This window comes from Hyla sarda, chromosome 2 (genome assembly GCF_029499605.1).
Source record: "Hyla sarda isolate aHylSar1 chromosome 2, aHylSar1.hap1, whole genome shotgun sequence".
In the NCBI taxonomy this organism is placed as follows: domain Eukaryota; kingdom Metazoa; phylum Chordata; class Amphibia; order Anura; family Hylidae; genus Hyla; species Hyla sarda.
The window spans coordinates 173,031,162-173,055,298 of NC_079190.1; the positions used below are offsets into that span (position 1 = coordinate 173,031,162).

Here is a 24,137-nt window from a genome sequence, read left to right on the forward strand (position 1 = left end):
GCCATTTCCATTTTTCCATTGAATATATTATTTACAGGATGGATAATAAAGGTTGATCATTGAGGTCTCCCCAACAACCACTTGAATGGGAAAGTGTTGGGAGTTGGGAAAACAGCAAGGTACTCCACTGGATGTCATAAATGTATTAATAAACTATTGATCATCTGAGATTGAACATAGCAATCCCTGTCGTAAACTTTCCTACCAGACTAACTGCAGACTGCTAAGTAAAACACACCAATAAAAGAAAGCAGAATTCCCAATGACAGTGTAAGATGCGTCTAGTTATCCAACAAACACCTATGCAGAGACTGAAGGATAATGCTAATTTCCTAAAGACATACAGTCCGGAATAAAAATTATTCTTCTGGAACTATCAGTCTTTATTTCACAATTTCACTGTCCTGTATACATAATGAAGGCATGGTAGGCTGATAACAAAGAACCTATTGGTCTAATATGTCAGTGGGATGCTGAATTTTTACAGCAGTGGGAAGACGTCAGCTGGAATGTGGAACATGTGAGCAGCATAAACTATGTCAGTATGAACAGTAGGATACACTTATTTATAGTGCATGGGGTGGGATGAAGAAAAAATGTCCTGGAATAAATACATTTAGCATTGGCTAAAGTCATGCTATCCAATCTGCTGATTTAATACATTAAGTACCAGATCAGTTCCAGGTATGTGTTCATTCAGTTAGATAGTCTATCATGCATTACTACTGATCAGTGGCATAGCGTGATTCTGAGAAGAATGTAAAGTGAGTGGTAAAGCATACAAAATAGGATTCACCGATCAGTATTGCACAGGAGCAAGGAGTCTGGCTGTAAACAGTAGTTCCTACTGCTGTACGTACAGTCGGCAAGTGTTTTGGAATGTATATACCGGAGCAGGGACTCCTTGCTTCCATACTGCGGCATAGGGCTTTATCTGTGGACTGCGTGTGATGATATAATTTCATCACGTGCAGTCAGAAGATGGCCTGTGTGACTCTGGGTGACAGAGCACAGAAAGGAGAAGGAAGAAGCGCGCCCAGCCTCGGTGTGGGAGTAGAGGGAAAGTGAAAGGGCTTTTTATTGGGAACCTATTCCCTTCCTACTATGGGTACCTGAAAAGGGGGGGGGGGGGCACCTACTTATACTCAATGGGGGCATCTACTTATAGGGGACATTATCGAGCTACTGGGCAAATGATACCAATGGTTGTGAAATTTTATGTAGGACATCTCTGCAGAATTGCACATTTTGGAAAATTTAGCTAAGCCTTAGGCCCCTTTCACACTACATAATTACTCCGTTTTCGAAGTTCCGTCAGAAAATCGGCAGTAAAATGGCAGGTACAAAATCCTATACGGCCGTTAGAAAATCCAATTATAGTCTATGGGATTTTTCTAATACCTGTTTTAACCCGTTATTAATAACTGCCGTTATTTTGTGACAGAAGATAGTAACGGGAGAAATAGTTCATGAACTATTTCTCCCGTTACTATCTTCAGTCATAAAATAACGGCCGTTATTAATAACGGGCTATAACAGGTTAAAACGGCCATTAGAAAGATCCCATAGACTATAATGGGATTTTCTAATGGCCGTATATGATTTTGTAACTGCCGTTTTACTGCCGATTTTCTGATGGAACTTCGAAAATGGAGTAATTATGTAGTGTGAAAGGGGCCTTAGTTCACATCAACACTGTGGTACACATGGGCTCCGTTATTTTAGGGGAGTTAAGGGGAGAAAATTACACGGCAACTCCAACTACCAACTCACAGCATTTTGCAATGGAGTCCGTTTATTGGAGCTTAACGATGATGTGAATGAGGCCTAATTAGTAAGATTGTTATTTTTTTGTTATTTATATCTATATCATGTGATGGGGATACCCCTTTAAATAGCTAGAATCAACAGAGGACAGACAGGAGGAGGAAGAAGAAGGCTCAGCCTCAGTGTGGGAGTGGAGGGACGGTGAGTGGGCTTTTTGTTATTTTTTAGTTGGTAAACTACCTATATTTACTAGCAACATCTATTTAATAGAGGGAAATTATCTACCTACTGTGGATATCTACCTAATTGGGGAGAGGAATCTCTACATACTGGGGAAAAATACCTACCAAACCCAGGATTTTGTGGGCCATCCTTAAATAAACAAAATAACAAAGTCCACTAGAGACAAGGGAGATCTGGCACTGCGCATTCATGCAATAAAGAAATCAATGGATAGGAGGTGTGACCCGGCTGGAGTCACACAGTGCAGTCCGTGGCGGTGGTGCTCTATTGTAATCAGTAGCTTAATGTCCATGGAAGATGAAAGAAAAAGTAAGACAATGGCACTCACCATCCGGTATTTCTGGTTTATTAAATCTTCATCGTAAATGCACATGAGACCCTCTGCTTCTACAGGGAGGCGTCATTAGGAGTGGGGGAAGCAGGAACGCAACAATTGTTTCGTACGCCGGAACGTACTTTCTCAAGCGCAACTCGTCACTCCGTCAAGTTAGTATTTAACTACTAAATCACCTGGACCGGATAGCGTCACTCCTATGCAGGAGGAGCTATTGACGTAACAGTACATTTGCAATTGACTATAGAGAAGCAGATAGACAAACATAAAGAAGAACAGGAGGCGAATCGTCAACTAAGTAACTCTCGCATGTATGAATTATTAAATAACAATCCAGTTCCACGTATCCAGCAGCTCTTGTGATCATTCTTACACAGACAAGTAGAAAAATGTCTCATTACATATAAAACAGCTGAAAGATTATTTTCCGAACACCCACATTTTCCTAAATGGTATTTTCTACCTAAGGTGCACAAGTCGCAGAGCCGACCCCTGGGATGTCCTATCGTTGCGGGGATCGGCTCTGAGACCGAGCCCTTGTCACAATATGTTGACTGGTTGTTGCATCCCCTCCTCACCTCTATGCCCATCTACCTTAAAGGTACAGGCGATCTATTGAGCCACATTGCCGATATCAACTGGCAAGAGTCATATCACCTAGCATCGGATTTCACACGAAGCAGGCATACAAGCAATACATGAATTAATTATGTCCACTGAAAAAACGGCAGGCTTCTCAGAATTTGTATGTGATTCCCTTGAATTTATCCTTTCCCACAAAATATTCAAGTATGGTGAGGACTGGTACCGGCACTGCTATGGGTACGCCGGTATCTTGTACCTATGCAAACCTGTTCCTCAACCATGCTTGCACGTAAATACATCTTCTCCAGCACTAATCCCTATGTTGGAAATATTGTCATATTTGTAATATGGGAAGGCTCTAAAAAACACTTTTTGAGGATTATTTAAATTAATTCTGAAAATATGTTTTTTACTAGATTTAACTAGATTTTTTGGATGTTTGAATATCAGTAATTAATAATGAGCTTATAACACAAGGATTTAGGAAGAGTATGTCCAAATATGCCATATTACACTCACACCAGCACCATACTAAAAACAGCATCCCTTATTCACAGTTTCTAAGGCTAAAAAGAATAAATAACACAAACCAATATGAAATCCAGTCACAAGAGCTAAAATAAAAGCTAATTAAGAGAGGATATCCCCTAATATAATTGAAGCAGGTTACCTAAAAGCTCAGAAAATTTCTCGAGAACAGTTATTGAGCAAAAAGAAAAAGCCATCCATTAACTACTGATAATAAAAGGTTTACTTTTACTTTTAATTCCAACATGAATAAGGTTATTAATCAAGTTATCCGAAAGAACTGGTTTATGATTGAAGCAGATCCTGATTTGCAGACAGTGGCTGCTCGAAAACAGCTAGTGACATATAGGAAAAATATCACCGTAGGAGATACATTGAAACAGAAAATTGAAAATAAAAATCCTAATAATTGGTTGAAAAAACTGGGACCTAACGGTAATCACTCATGCAGTTTTTGAAATTTCTGCAGCATATCCTCCAGATCGTTTCGAGTAGGAGGCTATGTCCATGTTCAGACTCAGTTAATTACGTACCGCACTTAATTTGTAGTTTACGTTCTCATCTGTCCCTGCAGATTTGTTTACGTTGGAAAGACCATCAGACAATTAAGAATAAGAGTCAGGGAACACCTGTATTCTTTAATGACGGGCAAAGGATCCCCAAAATTAATTGCCCAGATGAAGAATTTTCATAACAATGATGGCCATGTATTGAAATTCGCAGGGCTGAAGAAAATCCAAGCTCCGCCTAGGGGAGGTGATAGACAGAATCTCCTTCTCCGTTGTGAAGTTAGGTGGATTTTGAAATTGGAAGCACTCAGTCCTCTAGGACGGAATGATAGGAATTATTTGAGCCCTTTCCTGTAATTTATATACTGTTTGCATTATCTGTATTGTTTTTATTATCCTTTATGGTTTGTCTATCTGCTTCTCTATAGTCAGTTGCAATGTACTTTTACGTCACTAGCTCCTCCTGCATAGGAGTGACGCTATTTGGTCCAGGTGATCTAGTTGTTAAGGGGGTATTCCAGGATTTTTTTTTATTTGACTATGCTACAGGGGCTGTAAAGTTAGTGTAGTTCATAATATAGTGTCTTTACCTGTGTCTGACGGTTTTCTCACAATTCTTCTGTGATTTTCACCCCACTATTTATTTTTAACAGCATACAAAATGACTGTTGTCTCAGATTTTTTCCAGCTTGCAATGCGGCCGAGACCTGACTCACTAGTCAGCTGATGACAGGGAGCCTGTCTGCTTCAATGGGTGGAGCAATCAATCTGCAACTAATGCAACAGCTGTAGGCACCCTGATTGAAAACCACAGGTCTTTTGTTTCAATGGGTGGGGTGGCTGATGTGTGAGAGGGAGGAAAATTGCATTGTGGGATTTGTAGTCAAAAAAACATAAGTCAAACAGGAAATACAAGTTCACAAAAAGCTAGCCACAGTGTTATGGTAATCTCATGACATAGCCATTTAGTCCCAAGACAAGCGCAGATCCTTCCTAAGCATGTCCATTACTGTCTGCCAGGTATGTACTAAAATCACCATATGGTGGATAACCCCTTTAAATACTCACCTGATGGAGTGACGAGCTGCGCTTGAGAAAGTACGCTCCGGCGTTCGAAACAATTGTTGCGTTCCTGCTCCACCCGCTCCTAGTGACCCCTCCTTGTAGAAGCAGAGTGTCTCGTGTACATTTACCATGAAGATTTAATAAACCAGAAAATACAGGATGGTGAGTGCCATTGTCTTACTTTTTCTGTCATCTTGCATGGACTTTAAAAAAAAAAAACTGCTTTACTTACCTCCGCCTCTGTTCCTGATCGCTCATTCTGTTTGCGGTCTGTGCTGCAGTGTGACAGGAGCAATGGACATCAGGTAACCACCGCAGCCAATCAACGGCCTTGGCAGTGATGCTCATCACTTAAAAGGCAGTCATGTAGAACTGGAGTGAATACCGTAGACATTTCCTGCTGAATACCGTTCAGTCAACCGAAGACATCCGATACGGAACATTAGAGGCAGAATGGGGGATCAGCGTGGAAACGGAGGTGGATGTTAGTAAAACTGTTTTGTTTTTATAAAGATGAGGATACTTTTTTTTTAAAAATGTATGAAGAGGATACCTGACACATCTGTAGAAGATGAAGGGACACTAATAACGAAGACACAGGGGGAGATAAGGGGACACTAATGAATGTAACACAGGGGAAGAGGAGGGGGCCATTATGACAGACACAGAGGGAAATGAGAGGACGCTAATGACAGAAATAGTCGGAGATAAGGGGACACTAATGACTGTGACACACAGGGAGATGAGGGGACACTAAAGACTGTGACCCAGGGAGAGATGAGAGGACACGTTGCGTGTTAAAGTCATGTTACATGACATGGATCATTCTAGCTCCTAACTTTTTTTTTGCTGGCTCCTAGATTCATAAAGTTTTCAAGCCTTACCATAGGGCTATAGTATATGGAGTATAGATTGGAATATTATTTTATTCCAGTATATGTTGAATTTCAAGGATATAAAAGTAGTCTATACTGTTACATTTCTCAAAGAAACATATGCAGACAAGACATAATCACAAGAAGGAAACAATTGCACTATTAGAAGTTATGGCTACATTGCGGTATATATCAAAATACCTTTATGTATACCCAAAAGTATACCCCATGAAGGAACTTAAAATTTATAAATACATTAGATATCTGAGAATATTCAGTATATATGCTAAACAAAGTAAAATAAGACAGCCAGAGGTAATCATTTACATTATATGGTTACACTATTTCTAACTTATCCTTTGACTAGCAAAGAGGGTTTGCTATATTGGCATATATGACATGCTTCATTTTGGCCCCCTTGCCAACTCTGCTTACAGGGAATCTATCACCTGCACATCATATTCCAAACTACTGAAACTGTTAGATAGATGTTAGGGTAAGGAGACACATGGTTCCTATAACATAGAAAAATATATTTCTATTCTCTGGTGTAAAAACGTGCTCCCCCTGCTATCCCAGTTCCTGCTTGACTGACAATCATCTGGAAGCTGAGCCCTGTTTTCAATTCTCTTTTCAGCACTGTGCACACTAATTGTCAGAAAACAGAGCTCAGTTCCAGCTAACTGTCAATCAAGTAGGAACAGGGATGGGAGGGGCTCAGGACACCTGTTTGACTCCTTGCACCAGAGAATAAGAGCACTTTTCTATGTTATGGAAGCATAGACCGATATGTTAAAGGTACCACGAGGGAGATTTATCAAAACCTGTTTAGAGGTAGAGTGGTGCAGTTTCCCATCACCACCAATCAGATGGATTCTTTCATTTTTCCGAGGCCTTTAAAAAATCTTCCCCATGTGCCTCCTTGCCATAATAGCTAACAGTGTCAGCAATTTAGAAAGTAAATTGCAGCTAAAAGGACCCCTTTAAGTCACAGATGTTTCATATGAAGACAATGCTGCCGCTTTGGCCCCTGCTAAACTGAAAGCATAGAAATCTGCATTAAAAATCTATGAGCGTGCTGCAAATGAATGAGCGTGCTGCAAATTTACAAATCCACGGTATACCCATACATCAAACATTCTGCACAGATAATGTTGGCTGTACGTATAATATGTCATTCACTTTGCTTGTAAAAATATTTAGGTAAACTCCTTAGGATTTTCATACTGTATAGTTCTTAACCAATCCTATTCTGTATCCAAAAGCCTTAAAACTACACTACACAAAAATGTGTGTCTTGTACATTGTGGAAGCAACCCAACCCAGTAAACAGTAGGAAGCAACAAGGATGGCAACTGAAAATACATTTTTTATCACTGTGCAACATGATCAGGTAGCAACAGTAGATGAAAAGTTAAGACAAGGAGAGTAAAGTCAAGCAACAATGTGTAAGTAAAGAAACAAACAAACAAAAAAAAAACATTTTAATCATGATCTATAGCAGGGACTTGTAATTGTATATTGTATAATTGTAGTGTATTATACAGCTCCAAAGAATACCATTTGCTCTGTACTCGGGAGATATTCTACTTGGAAGGAATATGGATCCAAAAAACAAGGTCAAACCAATTCTATACAACTTCTCTCTTGCACTTTGCAGGAACTGTCGAGAGCAAAAATGTAATGCGCGTGACCATGCTTGAGGTTATTATTGTCTTTAGTTTGTATACTCAAGCCCCATACATACTGTAAGCTTTTCCACAGCATTACTCACCCTCTTTCTCTCCTTTGTTTGGTCACTGCATACTCATATTTCACACCCTGACTACAGAATGACTATAACATATAATGCATGAATAACAACAGAGACAATGATGTATGACCTACTACTATGAAAGTGAGAGGCAAAACTTATTAATGCATAAAGAAACTTGCATAAAGGGGGAGTGACGTGCCTTAATGAGGGGGCGGAGCCATGACATCACAAATCGTCGGCCCCTGTCATCAGCCACAGAGCTAACTTCGCTCCGGAGAGCTGATGACTCGGGGTGCTACAGGAGAGATGGCGGGGGTCCCCAGCGGCAGGACCCCTGCGATCAGACACCTTATCCCCTATCCTTGGATAGGGGATAAGATGTCTAGGGGCGGAGTACCCCTTTAAGGATCAGGCCAAATTTATTTTTGCATTTTGCTTTTTCTAGGGATCGACCGATTATTGGATTGGCCGTTATTATCGGCCGATATTCACGATTTTGAAAGTTATCGGTATCGGCATCTAACCTGCCGGTAATGCGTCCAGCGCTGCTACGCACAGTAAAACAAGGCGTGCGTACTAGGCGCACGAATCGCAGGACTTCAGTCCCGGCCCTGAAGCAGTGATGGGAGGGGTTGAGGGGCTGTCCCGCTCCACCACTCCCTCACCTTTCTCACATGCTGTTCCGTTCTTGCAGTGGGAGTGAGAGCCGCCATCCACGGCAGGCCAGCGCAATGACATCACACCATCGCACCGGCGCCCGGAGATCACGTCCCCGCGGCTCTCACTCCCACTGCAGGAACAGAGCAGCGTGTAAGAAAGGCGACAGAGAGCTGCTATGGTACAGGGGAATTATGCAGAACTTGGACAGAAAAGGGTAAATTATAAGTGAGGGGCACATGTCAGAGGGGCATTATATGTGGGGGTCACAGGACAGGGGGAATTATATATAAGGGGCACATGACAGTGGGGCATTATATGTGAGGGCACATGACAGCCCCCCGTCATGTGCCCATTTAATGCATGGAATATCGGCTATCGGTATCGGCTCTAAAAAAATCAATATCGGTCGATCCCTATTTTTTTCCTCCTTAACTTCTAAAAATCATAACTCTTTTATATTTTCATACACAGACCCATATGAGAGCTTATTTTTTGCATCAATTTTACTTTGTAATGACATCACTCATTTTACCATAAAATGTACGGCGCGATCAAAAAAATATTATTTATGTTGGGAAATTGAAAAGAAAACCACAATTAATTAAATTTTGGAAGGTTTTCACGCTGTACACTTTACTGTAAAAATTACAAGTTTTCTTTATTCTGTGGCTCAATAAGATTAAAATGATACCCATGTTATATGCTTTTTCATAATTATACTGCTTTAAAAAAAAAAAAAAAAAATATTAAACTGCCCTATTTTGACCCCTATAACTTTCTCATTTTTTCCATATACGGGGCGGTATGAGGGCTCATTTTTTGCGCCGTGATCTGTAGTTTTTATTGGTACCACTTTTGCTTATATTTAACTTTTTAATCACTTTTTATTAAAAAAAAATTCTGGAATAAAATGTGACAGAAAAGCAGTTCACCATACAGTATAATTAACATTATATTTTGATAGTCCGGACATTTACACACGCAGCAATACTAAAAATGTTTTGTTTTTTTTATGTTTTATGCTATTTGGGGGTAAAATGGGAAAAAGAGATGATTGACATTTTTATTGGGGGAAATGTTTTACATTTTTTATGTCTCTATAGGGGACTATTTATCATTTGATTGCTAATACTGTTCAGTGCTATGCATAGGGCATAGCACTGATAAGTGTTATCAGTGATCTTCTGCTCTGGTCTGCTCGATCTCAGACCAGAGCAGAAGACCCCTGTAGATGGCTGGAGGATGGTGAGGGGACCGGCCACCATGCTGGATGTTCAGATCCCTGCGGCAGCGCTGCGGGCGAACCGTTCATCCATTTTAAGTGCCGCACTGCCGCAGATGCCGTGATCTGTATTGATCACGGCATCTGGGGGGTTAATGGCGGACATCAGCGCGATCGATGATGTCCACCATTACCGGCGGGTCCTTGGCTGCTGCAGGCACCAGTCCGGCGCTCGCGGTTATGTACACAACATAAATGTTCCATGACATCCATATACGTCCATTGTCGTTAAGGGGTTAAACACTTATCCAAGGATAGGTTATCCAAGTAAAATGATCATACTCCTATCCACAGGATAGAGGGTAAGTGTCAGATCATTGGGGGGAGGGGTCTAACCGCAGGGACACCCTCCCATCTCCTAAATGAGGCGAGGACTCCTTTGTTGCGAAGAGTGGCTTGTCGTTGCTCCATTCAATGTCTATAGAGCTGCCAAATTGAGCCGAGTAGAGCTCCCGCTACTTTCGTGACTGGCTTGCTCGCCTAATTTGTAGATTATTGACAAAAGTGGGCATGGTCTGCACAGGAGATGCTGGTGAAACAACAATTATGTAGGAGGAAATGCAAATTTGGTTGCACAGCTACAACTTCCAGGAGGCTCGGACAGCCAAAGGCTTTCTGGGCATGCTGAGAGTTGTAGTTTTGCAAGAGCTGAAGACACAATAGGGGAAATTTATCAAAGTTGTCCATTACCCGCATCAATATAGACTAACCTACAGATGGTATTAGATGCTATTAGACTGTATTTAAACCTGCTCCAGCATGGTCTGACATTTCAGCATACTTTCAGCGCTTAGTCTAAAATAGACTAGAATGCATCATGTTCTAAAAATCTTCTAAAGCAAACGTTGCACATATTAAGACTGCAACTTTCTTTGCGACAAATTTATATGGGCGAAAAAATAATCTAAATCCTTTGATAAATCTCCCCCAATGTTTGGAAAACACTACCTTCAGTTGCTGTATAAAAGGACAGTCGTAGCACATGTGGGCTAGTGCAGTAAACCTAGTACAGTCACAGGGCCAAAGACTTATGGTGTACATGGTCACAACATTAAGTACTATGTTCTGGGATGGCAGGCCCTATATACTAGGGAACCACATGGACAGAAATATCCTAATAGTACTGCTACAGCACCAGGGGGTCAAGTCCTGGAAAAAAAAGTGTGGGAACTCCCCCAAGACTTCTAATACACCCCCCTCGCGGCATCACGTTCCGCCGTCATGCCCCCTCCCATAGGCTTGCATTAAGGGGACGGGCCATGACATCACAAGGAATGAACCCGTGAAGTCATGATACTCCGGCCCCAGTATTGCCAGTCATTACGCACAGAGCGAGTTTGCTCTGTGCAGTGATGACAGCGGGGTGCCACAGCCGAGATCGCGGGGGTCCCCAGCGATGGAACGCCCACGATCAGACATCTTATCCCATAACCTTTGGATAGAGTATAAGATGTCTAGGGGAGGAGTACCCCTTTAAGTACAAGGACACCAAGATGTATATTTACATCCAATGGGGGAAGATTTATTAAAACCTGTGTAGAGGATAAGTTGACTAGTTGCCCATAGCAACCGATCAGATCGCTTCTTTATTTTTTTAAAAGGCCTCTGAAAATGAAAGCAGCGATCTGATTGGTTGGTATGGGCAACTGCTCCACTTTTCCTCTGCACAGGTCTTTATATATCTCCCCCAATGTTCTTAAAACGCAACTGTCACCACCGCACAGGTAGGGAGGTGCAGTTACCATTGCAAAGAGAAGAATGTGTAGTAAATGCGGGTGCTTTTACTCACATTCGCCGCGGTTTGTAAAGGAGAATTCTTACTTTATTCTGATGCCGGGCCACAGTCGGATGGGCCGGCAGATTCCCGCAGCGGCACGCCCCCTCTCCACCTCCTCTCTGCTCTTAGCATGGAGCGCTGCACGTCAATCATGCAGGATCAGCAAGATAGACATGCAGCGCTCCATGCTAAGAGCAGAGAGGAGGTGGAGAGGGGGCGTGCCGCTGCGGCAATCTGCCGGCCCATCCAACCCATCCATCAGAATAAAGTAAGAATTCTCCTTTACAAACTGCGGCGAATGTGAGTAAAAGCACCCGCATTTACTACACATTCATCTCTATGCAATGGTAACTGCACCTCCCTACCTGTATGGTGGTGACAGCTGCGCTTTAAGGGGTTATCATTCTGATAATACAAAAACTTCCTACTCGTGTAATCTCCTTACTACTGGGGGGGATACACTGTAACAAACCTCCTCCTCGTGTAATCTCCTTACTACTGGGGTGACACACTGTAACAAACCTCCTCCTCATGTAATCTCCTTACTACTGGGGTGACACACTGTAACAAACCTCCTCCTCATGTAATCTCCTTACTACTGGGGTGACACACTGCAACAAACCCCCTCCTAATGTAATCTCCTTACTGCTGGGGTGACACACTGTAACAAACCTCCTCCTCATGTAATTACCTTACTACTGGTGTGACATGTCTCCTTCAGCTGATCCCCGCCTCCTCCACAGCATCACACAGGTCCTTCAGCCATGATCTTTCCTCTCCTCCACAGCTAAGCTCTGCCCCAACATGTGATGGTGACATCATCACAGGTCCTACATCTCCATCATCTAGCAGTCCGGGCTGGCGGAGGAGACGAAGGGAGGGTAAGAAAGGAGAGGTCGGTCCTGCAGGACTACTGTAACAGGGACAGCGTTCCTCCTGTGGAAAAAGCAAAGGAACGCCAATTCCTGTGCGTTCCTGCAGGACTCGAGCATAGGGAGAAATTAGAATTGTCTTTACATCACTTCAATGTTCTAAATGTCCCGGAAAATTTGGGGCAATTGCATTTTTTTTTTTGCGCAATTTTTGGTAGAAAATCTTTCAAAGTCGTCTGTGTTTGGTGCACTGTACACCACTTTCAAGTCCTGTGCTCCTTTTTAGTAAATTGTGAGCAACTGTGCAAACAATACACCAAGCAAATGGGTAAAATCCCTACTGCCTTACACCAACATTGAGAAATCTCCCACAGAGTTGAGGCAATAAGCCTTGCAAACACAGAGAAAGCGTATAAACTATAGCTATGACGTGCAGAACTTATGTACACTGCAAACTCAGAAGTCATCTTTTCCGAGCCAATAGATATGAAGTGTGTCATCTGTTATTGTGCCAAACCAGGTACTGGAAACTCACTGTATTTTCTGTACAGTATATATAGGGCTATGCCCTGGTTACGTATAACTATTTGTTTAACTATAATGTTTGAAATATACACCAGGAAAGCTACCGGCGCATGGGCCACATAACTATTTACCGTAAGTTTCCATTTAACTGACAAAAGCTCAGAGCGTGTCCTTTTGGGTTCTGTCAGGCAGCATGTTGGGGTTTTTTCCCCTCTTTACAACATAAGTCTAGGGGCAATAAATGCTTCTGGAATCCGTCTGAGGTATATATTGTGAAGATTCTAAGTTCACTTACATGAAGTTAGTCAGACCCCCATGGATTTCATAATGGATTAGTTGTTCAGTCAAATGTTCAAGTATACAGAGCGATTATCACTATGTATTTATGCACCCGTGGGGCTCAGCAGCCTGTGTAGTGAAGTCCAGTGCACACGATCTTCCCTTTCTGCAACTATGGGGAGTCCCCGGCAGTCAGGCTCCATGCAACAGGCCAGACTTGCAATAGTTAAAGGGGTTATCCAGGAAAAAAAAAACTTTTTTATATATATATATATATATATATATATATATATATATATATATATATATATATATCTCAACTAGCTCGAGAAAGTTAAACAGATTTGTAAATTACTTCTATTAAAAAATCTTAATCCTTTCAGTACTTATGAGCTTCTGAAGTTAAGGTTGTTCTTTTCTGTCTAAGTGCTCTCTGATGACACGTGTCTCGGGAAACGCCCAGTTTAGAAGAGGTTTGCTATGGGGATTTGCTTCTAAACTAGGCGGTTCCCGAGACACGTGTCATCAGAGAGCACTTAGACAGAAAAGAACAACCTTCACTTCAGAAGCTCATAAGTACTGAAAGGATTAAGATTTTTTAATAGAAGTCATTTACAAATCTGTTTAACTTTCTGGAGCCAGTTGATTATATATATATATATATATATATATATATATATATATATATATATATATATATAAACAGTTTTTTCCTTGAATACCCCTTTAAAGAGAGTAGATTCAGGAAGCGGTGGTCATGTGCGCCCCGGCCTTACTAAACTGGCTGCTGGGGGCATGTAGGATACCAATGGACAACCTGGGAATGTGCTACCCCCCACCCCCCCCCCTCTCTGGCTACATGTAGGGAACAAGGAGGGGGAAATAGACCTTATAAAAGGAAGAAAAAAAGAAAATCTTATATGATAAAAAAAATGATATAATAAAAAATTCATTCTCTCAGCCTTTACAAAAGTTCAGATTCTGGTTTACCCCACAAACTCTCTCTTTCAAAAATACAATACACCCCATACACAGAAACACACAGAAGAGCTGATTCCCATCCTTTATTAAAGGGGTACTCCCGTGGAAACCTTTTTTTTTAAACAACTGGTGCCAGAAAGTTAAACAGATTTGTATATTACTTCTATTAAAAAAAAAAATCTTAATCCTTCCAGTACTTTCTAGGGGCTGTATACTAAAGAGAAATACAAAAAAGAAATGGATTTCCTGTGATGTCCTGACCACAGTGCTCTCTGCTGACCTGTCCAGAGCAGGAGAAAATCCCCATAGCAAACATATGCTGCTCTGGACAGTTCCTAAAATGGACAGCAGAGGTCAGCAGAGAGCACTGTGGTCATGACATCACAGGAAATGCATTTCTTTTTTGGATTTCTCTTTAGTATACAGCCCCTAGAAAGTACTGGAAGGATTAAGATTTTTTTTTAATAGAAGTAATATACAAATCTGTTTAACTTTCTGGCACCAGTTGTTTAAAAAAAAATAAAATAAAATAAAAAAAAAGTTTTCACCAGGATTACCCCTTTAACTCCTTTCCACCCTTCATTACCTCCAGCCCCCCTAATCTAACTTACAAATGATCTTTTCCACTATTGTCTTTTCTCCAAATAATAATAATAATAAAAAATAAGCTTCAGGTGCAGCCCTATGTGACACTCCGTTCCCATGCAAACATCATGATCCCGAGGTCTCTTCTTTTACATGTATTTCACATATTTATTATTCATCATGAAAGCAAATGATGAATATGCATTCCACCAAAGAGGAGCTGACACACTGAACCAGCTACTTCTTCATTTCTGTTGCACAATAAGTGGGAATTTTGACATGTGGTAATGATTTCTAGAGCAGATGGACATGGGGTAAGCTATTGGACACAAGCTACCTACATTGTCTTGTGACTTATCACCAGAGCAGCATGTAGGATACATGTGCTTTAGACTAATATTTATACAGAGTTATCAATCTGAGACAAAGACAGGAGTGATTTTCCCATAACAACCAATCACAGCTCAGTCTTCATTTTAAAGTTCGGTAAGATATGAAAGCAGAGCCGTGATTGGTTGTTATGGACAATTTTTCAGACAATTTTTGTCTTGGATATATTAATAAATCTGTGCCTTATTCTTTATGAATATAGCTGTACAGCCCATGTGACCAGAGATCATTCTAGAAAAAATCTATTTAAAAACACAGTAAGGGATGGGTAGGGGACGGGTCAGGTAACAGAGAGGAAAACATTTTTAACAAATTGTTATATATTTGCATTCAACAGCATGTAATCTGAACAGGGGGAAAACACGCCTAACAAAACAAATTAAAGACTAAAATATTTCCAGAGAGCTGTATCTGACATGGAGTATTACATAACTACAAATGTCAGCACATACAATTGGGGTTTTCGTTAAAGGGATACTCCGGTGGAAAACTTATTATTTATTTATTTATTTTTTTAAATCAACTGGTGCCAGAAAGTTAAACAGATTTGTAAATTATATAACAATAAAAGAATGCAGCATTCACTCACCGCAACAACAGCATCAACGTTCCCGGCTGGAGGGGATCGCAGGTCGGCATCTTCAGGAGCACTCAGAGGCTACAACCGGTTTGTTTCGCGCGCTGCTGCGCGCGAAACAAACCGGTTGTAGCCTCTGAGCGCTCCGGAAGTCCTGAAGACGCTGACCCGCGATCCCCTCCAGCCGGGAACGTTGAAGCCGTTGTTGCGGTGAGTGAATGCTGCATTCTTTTATTGTTATATATTGATACTTTATCTAGTCGCATGCACCCCGCAGGTATTACGGAGTAACTGGACCCTGACAACTGCCGCAGACCACTAATACTGGTACCACCATTATACAGAGTTGCTCTCCTTCTGTTCTTTTTTCTTTATTGTGTGAGATTTGTAAATTACTTCTATTTAAAAATCTTAATCCTTCCAGTACTTATCAGCTGCAGTATGCTACAGAGGAAATTATTTTCTTTTTGAACACAGTGCTCTCTGCTGACATCTCTTAAGAACTGTCCAGAGTAGGAGAAAGTTCCCCATAGCAAACATATGCTGCTCTGGACGGTTCCTAAAATGGACAGAGATGTCAGCAGAGAGCACTGTGCTCATGATGTCAGCAGAGAGCTCTATGTTACAAAAAGAAAATAATTTAGCAGCTAATAAGTACTGGAAGGACTAAGATTTTTTAATAGAAGTAATTTACAAATCTGTTTAACTTTCTAGCATTAGTTTTAAAGAAAAAAAAAATGTTTTCCACAGGAGTACCCCTTTAAGAGGCCTTAGGCTAGCGCTAAAAGGCATGGCATCTTGTGGCCATGAAACATAAGATCCCAGTGTGTGCTGCTACATTGCAACTTATAGTAAATATGGTCATGATGCGACTTACCACGACCCCAACCCAAACCAGCTGGATGGCATCGATCACTATCACTGGTTGCACTTTCAGCAGGGCATCACTGTGAGGTTATGTCACGCCTCTGAAGACACTACAAAATCCCTAACCTTATTTAAATGGGCACTGTCACCAACTTTATTTTTTAATATGTTGTAGTACTTATGTACTACAACATATTTGTAATATATTTTTATTATTTATTTTTTAATTTTCTGGGTGCATTTTACATTTGAAAACCGTCCACTAGGGGTCTCCCTCCTAGTGGCCGGCTGCAGCACGGTGTTGCCTCACGCCTGAATTCGGACCGATTGCGGCCGGGCAATCGGTCCTAATACATTTACACTGCGCTTGCTCCCTGCCTGTAAATCAGACAGGTGGGAGCGAGCACATTGGCTCCCCGGCCACGAGCTGGGAGGCCACTCCTCCCGCACATGTCGTCACCGCCACAGCCCATGCACGCCCGCTGCTGGACTCTGCAGTATCAGTAAGTATCAGAACGGAGGGAACAGGGTATGCGGGGTGGCGGGGGTTTGTGAAAAGGGTATGGGGGGGGGGCTGACAGAGGGAACGGGGTAGCGCTGCATGGCACTAACTTATAGTTCATCTAAACAGGGTGCCTCCAGCTTTTTCCCCACTACAACTCCCAGCATACCCTGACAGCCAATAGATGTCAGGGCATGCTGGGAGTTGTAGTGGTGAAACAGCTGGAGGCACCCCGTGTAGATGAACTAAGGGTGAAAGTGTCGGCCCCAGCAGGGATCAGTGACAAAAAGTTATTTTTAATATAGTAAAAAGAAAAATTTAAAGCAGGAAGGGGGTTAGGGATAGATGGGCAATAGGCAGGGACAGAAAAAAAAATATATAGGATGGTGGGAGCTACCCTTTAAGAGAATGCCAAAAATGGGCAACCAGTCATAGAAAAGCAAAGAAGACATGAGAACTATGCAGCACATGGGACCACTAACAACAACTGTTTGTAGTCCTTCATTCCTGACATTCTCATAATGTCTCATTATAGTAAAGTGCCCTTTGGAACCCAGTGCTGCTCCAAACAGCATGTCAGCTCTGAGCCCTCCTAATACACTGTAGTTTGCGCCCAATAGTAAGAGCCATAAGAAGGCTCCAGGTTTATAGGCGGCTGTAATAAAGCAGTATGAGCGGCAAATGTACCTCCATATGGCGGATGACTTGTACAGAATCATACACACATGGAGACGAGGGGGCCCTGTACAGCGATATGCACGAACCCCTAATATGATGAACCCAATTTAACACTTCGCATAGATCACCCCCATGTAATACTCCCCACACTACTACTTAGTCCTGAAGTGCCGATATTGGGGACATACACAGGACCTTATAATAAAAAGGCATACAGTACATGATGTCAGGTCTGGGAGCTCAGAAGTGTATATCTCTAGTAGTGTTGGGCGCGAATAGTTGCATTTTAGAATTTTTATCATGAATATTGCAAATTGGCGAATATTGCGAATATATTCAAAATATATTCAAAATTGAGAATATTAGTTTTTCCGCATATGTGAATATTTGCATATTCCTTCTTTTCACTTGTGGGCCAATTAGAATGATGCAAGTACACTTGTCAGAGGTTATCAGCAACATCCCTAGCAACCAATAGTAAAGTTGCCCCCCCCCCTCACTGTTTTCTTCTTAGAATATAAGGAATACGCGAAATTCGCGAATATAGGACGAATATTCGTCTATATATTCGGCAAATATCGCAAATTCGAATATGGGCAATGCCGCTCATCACTAATCTCTTTTAGACTCCTCTGCATCTGAAGGCCACAACATGCACTTTATCCTTTCATTTACTCAAAGCAGTGTTTCCCAACCAAGGTGCCTCCAGCTGTTGCAAAACTACAACTCCCAGCAAGCCCGGACAGCCACTCCCTGCATCTGAAGGCCACAACATGCACACTATCCTTTCATTTACTCAGAGCAGTGTTTCCCAACCAGGGTGCCTCCAGCTGTTGAAAAACTACAACTCCCAGCATGCTTGGACAGCCAATAAAGGGTCTCTTTGAGTCAGTGTTTCCCAACCAGGGTGCCTTCAGCTGTTGAAAAACTACAACTCCCAGAATGCCCGGACAGCCAAAGGCTGTCCAGGCATGCTGGGATTTGTTGTTTTGCAACAGCTGGAGGCACCCTGGTTGGGAAACACTGACTCAAAGAAACCCTTTATTGGCTGTCCAGGCATGCTGGGAGTTGTAGTTTTTCAACAGCTGGAGGCACCCTGGTTGGGAAACACTGACTCAGAGAGACCCTTTTTTGGCTGCAGCCCCCTTACATTACCTGCAATATTCCAGAAGATGTTATGGGACCGTGGTGTAGACCAACATATACACTGCTTTATGACCACCATCCACATCTCTGGTAGATCCCTCCCTCACATCTAGCTAGAGAACTCCTTTATGACTGCAGCCCCCGGCATTACCTGTGGTCTGTGGTACCCCTGATGGTAGATGTTATGTACCCCAATGTAGATCACCCTAAACATCTCTAGTAGAGTGCTCTGCAGCTGAGGGCCTCCACATCCCCACTATCCTTTTATGTGGCCCCTGTTCAGACAGTACCCCGGTATTACCTGCTGTATCCCTGATGGTAGAGGTTCTGTACCCCAATGTAGATCACCCCAAACATCTCTAGTAGAGTGCTCTGCAGCTGAGGGCCTCCACATCCCCACTATCCCTTTATGTGGCCCCTGTTCAGACAGTACCCCGGCATTACCTGCTGTATCCCTGATGGTAGAGGTTCTGTACCCCAATGTAGATCACCCCAAACATCTCTAGTAGAGTGCTCTGCAGCTGAGGGCCTCCACATCCCCACTATCCTTTTATGTGGCCCCTGTTCAGACAGTACCCTGGTATTACCTGCTGTATCCCTGATGGTAGAGGTTCTGTACCCCAATGTAGATCACCCCAAACATCTTTAGTAGAGTGCTCTGCAGCTGAGGGCCTCCACATCCCCACTATCCTTTTATGTGGCCCCTGTTCAGACAGTACCCTGGTATTACCTGCTGTATCCCTGATGGTAGAGGTTCTGTACCCCAATGTAGATCACCCCAAACATCTCTAGTAGAGTGCTCTGCAGCTGAGGGCCTCCACATCCCCACTATCCTTTTATGTGGCCCCTGTTCAGACAGTACCCCGGCATTACCTGCGGTATCCCTGATGGTAGAGGTTATGTGCCCCAATGTAGATCACCCCAAACATCTTTAGTAGAGTGCTCTGCAGCTGAGGGCCTCCACATCCCCACTATCCTTTTATGTGGCCCCTGTTCAGACAGTACCCTGGTATTACCTGCTGTATCCCTGATGGTAGAGGTTCTGTACCCCAATGTAGATCACCCTGCAGCTGAGGGCCTCCACATCCCCACTATCCTTTTATGTGGCCCCTGTTTAGACAGTACCCCGGCATTACCTGCTGTATCCCTGATGGTAGAGGTTATGTGCCCCAATGTAGATCACCCCAAACATCTCTAGTAGAGTGCTCTGCAGCTGAGGGCCTCCACATCCCCACTATCCTTTTATGTGGCCCCTGTTCAGACAGTACCCTGGTATTACCTGCGGTATCCCAGATGGAGATGTTATAGGGGCCCCACTGCTTGAGGTAGAAGGCGCCCCCCACCGTGCTGACTGTGTCCTGGAACTTCTTCTCCATATAGCGGTGCAGCAGGGACGTCTTGCCCACATTCATGTCCCCTAGAAGCACCACCTTCAGGTCAGGTTTCTTCATCATGATGCCAGCTGGGACGGGGCAGGGAGATGGTCTTCTAGTGGCCTAGGCCGGGGCTGAGGGGCATCATCCGGCACATAGCGGGGCTCAGGTGCTGCCAGTCAGCTGTGCACAGAACTTTTGCAAACTTGGCACAAACAGGGCAGAGTTACGGAAGTAGCGCCCTCCCCCTCTCCCCGGCCGGGCGGCCCCTCCTCAGCCTCCTCCTCCTGCAGGCTGAGCCTGACTCCGCTCCCTGACATCTTGTCTCCGGCTGACATGACAGGTGCCGTCTATGGGCCATGACACGCCAGGCAGCAGGAAGTGACAGTGCACTCTCTTTCAGGTGACTCACCCGGCCGTGTGACCGAGCAGCCAGGGAGGCGGCACCCGGAAGCAGCGGACGATACTGGGAGAGAGGACGCTCCCGCCGCTCACATTAGCGTCGCCCCCGGTGATCCAGCAGGACGCGGTGCAGTCATGGCCGCCTTCATCTCGGTTCCCCTGAAGAAGACCTCGGAGGTTGACCTGGTGAAGCCGCTCTCCAAGTTCATCCAGAACACGTACCCGTCCGGGGACGAGCAGGCGGAGTACTGCCGAGCGGTGGACGAGCTGAACAAGCTGCGGCGGAGCGCGGTGGGTAGGCCGCTCGACAAGCACGAGAGCTCGCTGGAGACCGTGCTCCGCTACTACGACCAGCTCTGCTCCATAGAGCCCAAGTTCCCGTTCTCCGAGGGCCAGCTGTGCCTTACCTTCACCTGGAAGGATGCCTTCGATAAGGGCTCCCTGTTCGGCGGCTCGGTGAAGCTCAGCCTGCCCAGCCTGGGCTACGAGAAGACCTGCGTGCTCTTCAACATCGGGGCCCTGGCCAGCCAGATCGCCTCCGAGCAGAACCTGGACAACGACGAGGCCCTGAAGGCCGCCTCCCGCTACTACCAGCTGGCCAGCGGGGCCTTCTCCCACATCAAAGACACCGTGCTCTCCTCCCTCAACCGGGACCCCACTGTGGACATCTCCCCCGACACGGTGGGCACCCTCAGCCTCATCATGCTGGCCCAGGCCCAGGAGGTCTTCTTTCTCAAAGCCACCAGAGACAAGATGAAGGATGCCATTATAGCCAAGCTGGCCAACCAAGCCGCTGACTTCTATGGAGATGCCCTCAAGCAGTGCCAGTATAAAGATGCCCTGCCCAAGGAAGTGTTCCCAGTGCTGGCTGCCAAGCACTGCATCATGCAGGCCCATGCTGAGTACCACCAGTCAGTGCTGGCCAAGCAGCAGAAGAAGTTTGGAGAGGAGATTAGCAGGTTACAGCATGCCTCCGAACTGGTAAAAACCGTCACGTCCAGGTACGACGAGTATGTTAGCGTCAAGGATCTATCTGACAAAGTCAACCGGGCACTAACCGCCGCCAAGAAAGACAACGACTTCATTTACCATGACAGAGTCCCGGACCTGAAAGACCTTGATCCTATCGGAAAAGCTCCTCTTGTGAAGCCCTCCCCCATCTCGGTGCCCCTGAGCCAGAAGTATACTGACCTGTTTGAGAAAATGGTGCCCCTGGCCGTGCAGCAGTCAATGAGTGTCTATAACCAGAGGAAGGCTGAACTGATCAATGGCACCATTGCCAGGATGCGAGATGCCACCACCTTATGTAATGGTGTCCTTGCTTCTCTAAATCTTCCTGCTGCCATAGAAGATGTTTCCGGAGACAGCATACCTCAGTCTATTTTGCAAAAATCTAAAGCTGTCATTGAGCAAGGTGGTATCCAGACAATTGACCAACTAATCAGAGACCTTCCAGAACTCCTCCTGCGAAACAAAGAAATTCTGGAGGCATCGCTCAAGTTTCTGGATGAGGAAGAGGCAACAGACAATGAGCTGAAGTCAAAGTTCAAAGAAAGATGGCAAAGAACCCCTTCTATTGAACTGTACAAACCCCTGAGGAGTGAGGGCGCCAACCTGCGCAATATTCTGGATAAAGCGGTTTCAGCAGATGCTGTTGTGAAAGAGCGATATCAGTCTCAGCGTGAAGCCATTGCAATCTTATGTAAGGGAGAAGCTGATCTCAATGCATCCATTCCTTCTGCCAACCCTGCCAAGACCATGCAGGGCAGCGATGTTGTTGTCACTTTGAAGTCCCTGTTGGCCCTGCTGGATGAGGTAAAGAAAGAGAGAGAGCAACTTGAGAACGACATAAAATCTGTTAATTTTGACATGACAACCAAATTTCTCACTGCTCTGGCAAAAGATGGAGCCATCAATGAAGAAGCTTTGTCTGTGACTGAGCTTGATCGCATCTATGGAGGCTACACTGACAGAGTGCAGAAGAACCTGAACAAGCAGGAAGAGCTCATTGGGCAAATCCAAGTTTCTCACCAAGAGTTTTCAAAAATGAAACAATCAAACAGTGAAGCCAACCTAAGAGAAGAAGTCTTGAAAAAACTAGCTGCTGGCCACGACAGCTACATTGAACTTGTAGCTAACCTGAGAGAAGGAACAAAGTTCTACAATGACCTTACCGAAATCCTGCTTAAATTCCAAGGTAAATGCAGCGATATAGTCTTTGCCCGGAAGACAGAAAGAGATGAATTGCTGAAGGATTTGCAGCAGAGTATTGCCAGAGAGCCCAGCGCACCATCAATGCCTACTGTACCAAGTTACCAGAATGCTGCTTCATCTTCCCCAGCTCCTGCTGCAGGGGGCACTTCAAGCATTCCAACACCAGCTCCAAGGACTGTCTATAACAACAAGCAGCCCCCACCACGTCCCCCTCCTCCAGCAGTCCCCCTCGCAAGTGCCCCAACCCCTGTTAGTGCAGCTCAAAATGTAAACCCTGCCCTAGCAGGTGGTGCTGCTTCAGCACCCACACAGCCTGGCACTTTTCCATCACAGGCACAGGGTCCTCCATTCCCAACCTACCCAGGATACACAGGTTATTATGGAATGCCCATGCCTGTTGGCTATAATCCATATATGTATGGCCAAACCATGCCTCCCTACCTATACCAGCCACAAGCTGGTCAGGCACCTTACCCAACGCAGCCATCTGGTTTTCCATTGCCACAGCCACCTTATTTCCCACCTCAGCAATAGGTGTGTAGAAAACTGAAGAAGTAACTTTCAGTGGCAGTAAGTGCACTGTATAATATGTCCCAGTCCCTAATTCCCGCCTTGAGTTGTAGGAACTGTTTGAGCTAAACTTCTGGTTACACTAAGCCATTTCTGCCTGCCTGTTTTCAGCTGAGACGTGATCAGATTGAAGTGACTCCTAGTTTTGCCTGATGACAAAAAAAAGACCTTGAGCTCCAATACAGAGATTTTTTTTGGTAATGTGCAGATATCTCTGGTAACACTATGCTCTTTCATATATAAGATTTTGGTTGTTAGTTCTCTATTTTTCTTTCTCTATTTTTACTCCTATTTCTTTACATTTAGTTATTGTATGCTATTTTGTCTATTAATCAAAAGCCTTGTAAATCATCATAATGAAAATAAATGTATAAAAGCACATTATTGGTTCAGAACATTGGTTTAAGGTGTTTAGACCAAAAGGTGCCCAGAACAAAAAGGGCTTCCCGGGTATAAAGATCACATTTGTTATCGCTTGGTTTCGTACTTGATAAATACTTTAGTATTAGTTCAGTACTAGTGTTTTAGTATTAGTTTAGAACAGTACTAGTCATTTTTTTTTGTGATTTTTGAATGGTGTATTTCTTGTTCTGAAAAAAGGTGTGTACCTGCCGACAGAATGTAGCTAGTATTAGTACAAGTAAATTCTTTCCATGACGTCGCCTATTTTTATTATAGGTTCTATAAGTTTCCATGACTACTTAAGGGTCTAGATGAATTCCAGTGTAAAATCCAGTGACATTCACAGTATACGCTTTCAGAATATGTATGTAACTTTACCTCACCGCAACGTGC

The 24,137-nt window shown here is 43.7% G+C and overlaps 2 protein-coding genes across 2 annotated transcripts in view; one reads left to right on the top strand and one right to left on the bottom strand.

Annotated features, from left to right (window-relative positions):
* Positions 1 to 20,281, bottom strand: part of RAB20 (RAB20, member RAS oncogene family) — a 42,441-nt gene extending 22,160 nt beyond the window's left edge. The window contains exon 1 of the mRNA XM_056555748.1: positions 20,063 to 20,281. Coding sequence (XP_056411723.1) covers positions 20,063 to 20,237 — 175 coding nt within the window. The 5' untranslated portion in view covers positions 20,238 to 20,281. The remainder of the gene's footprint in view (positions 1 to 20,062) is intronic.
* A 196-nt stretch (positions 20,282 to 20,477) lies between these two features.
* On the top strand, positions 20,478 to 23,749 carry PDCD6IP (programmed cell death 6 interacting protein). Its single transcript, XM_056555747.1, has one exon. It carries the CDS (start codon positions 20,694 to 20,696, stop codon positions 23,304 to 23,306), a length of 2,613 nt encoding a protein of 870 aa, XP_056411722.1. The 5' UTR covers positions 20,478 to 20,693; the 3' UTR covers positions 23,307 to 23,749.
* Positions 23,750 to 24,137: the final 388 nt, after the last annotated feature.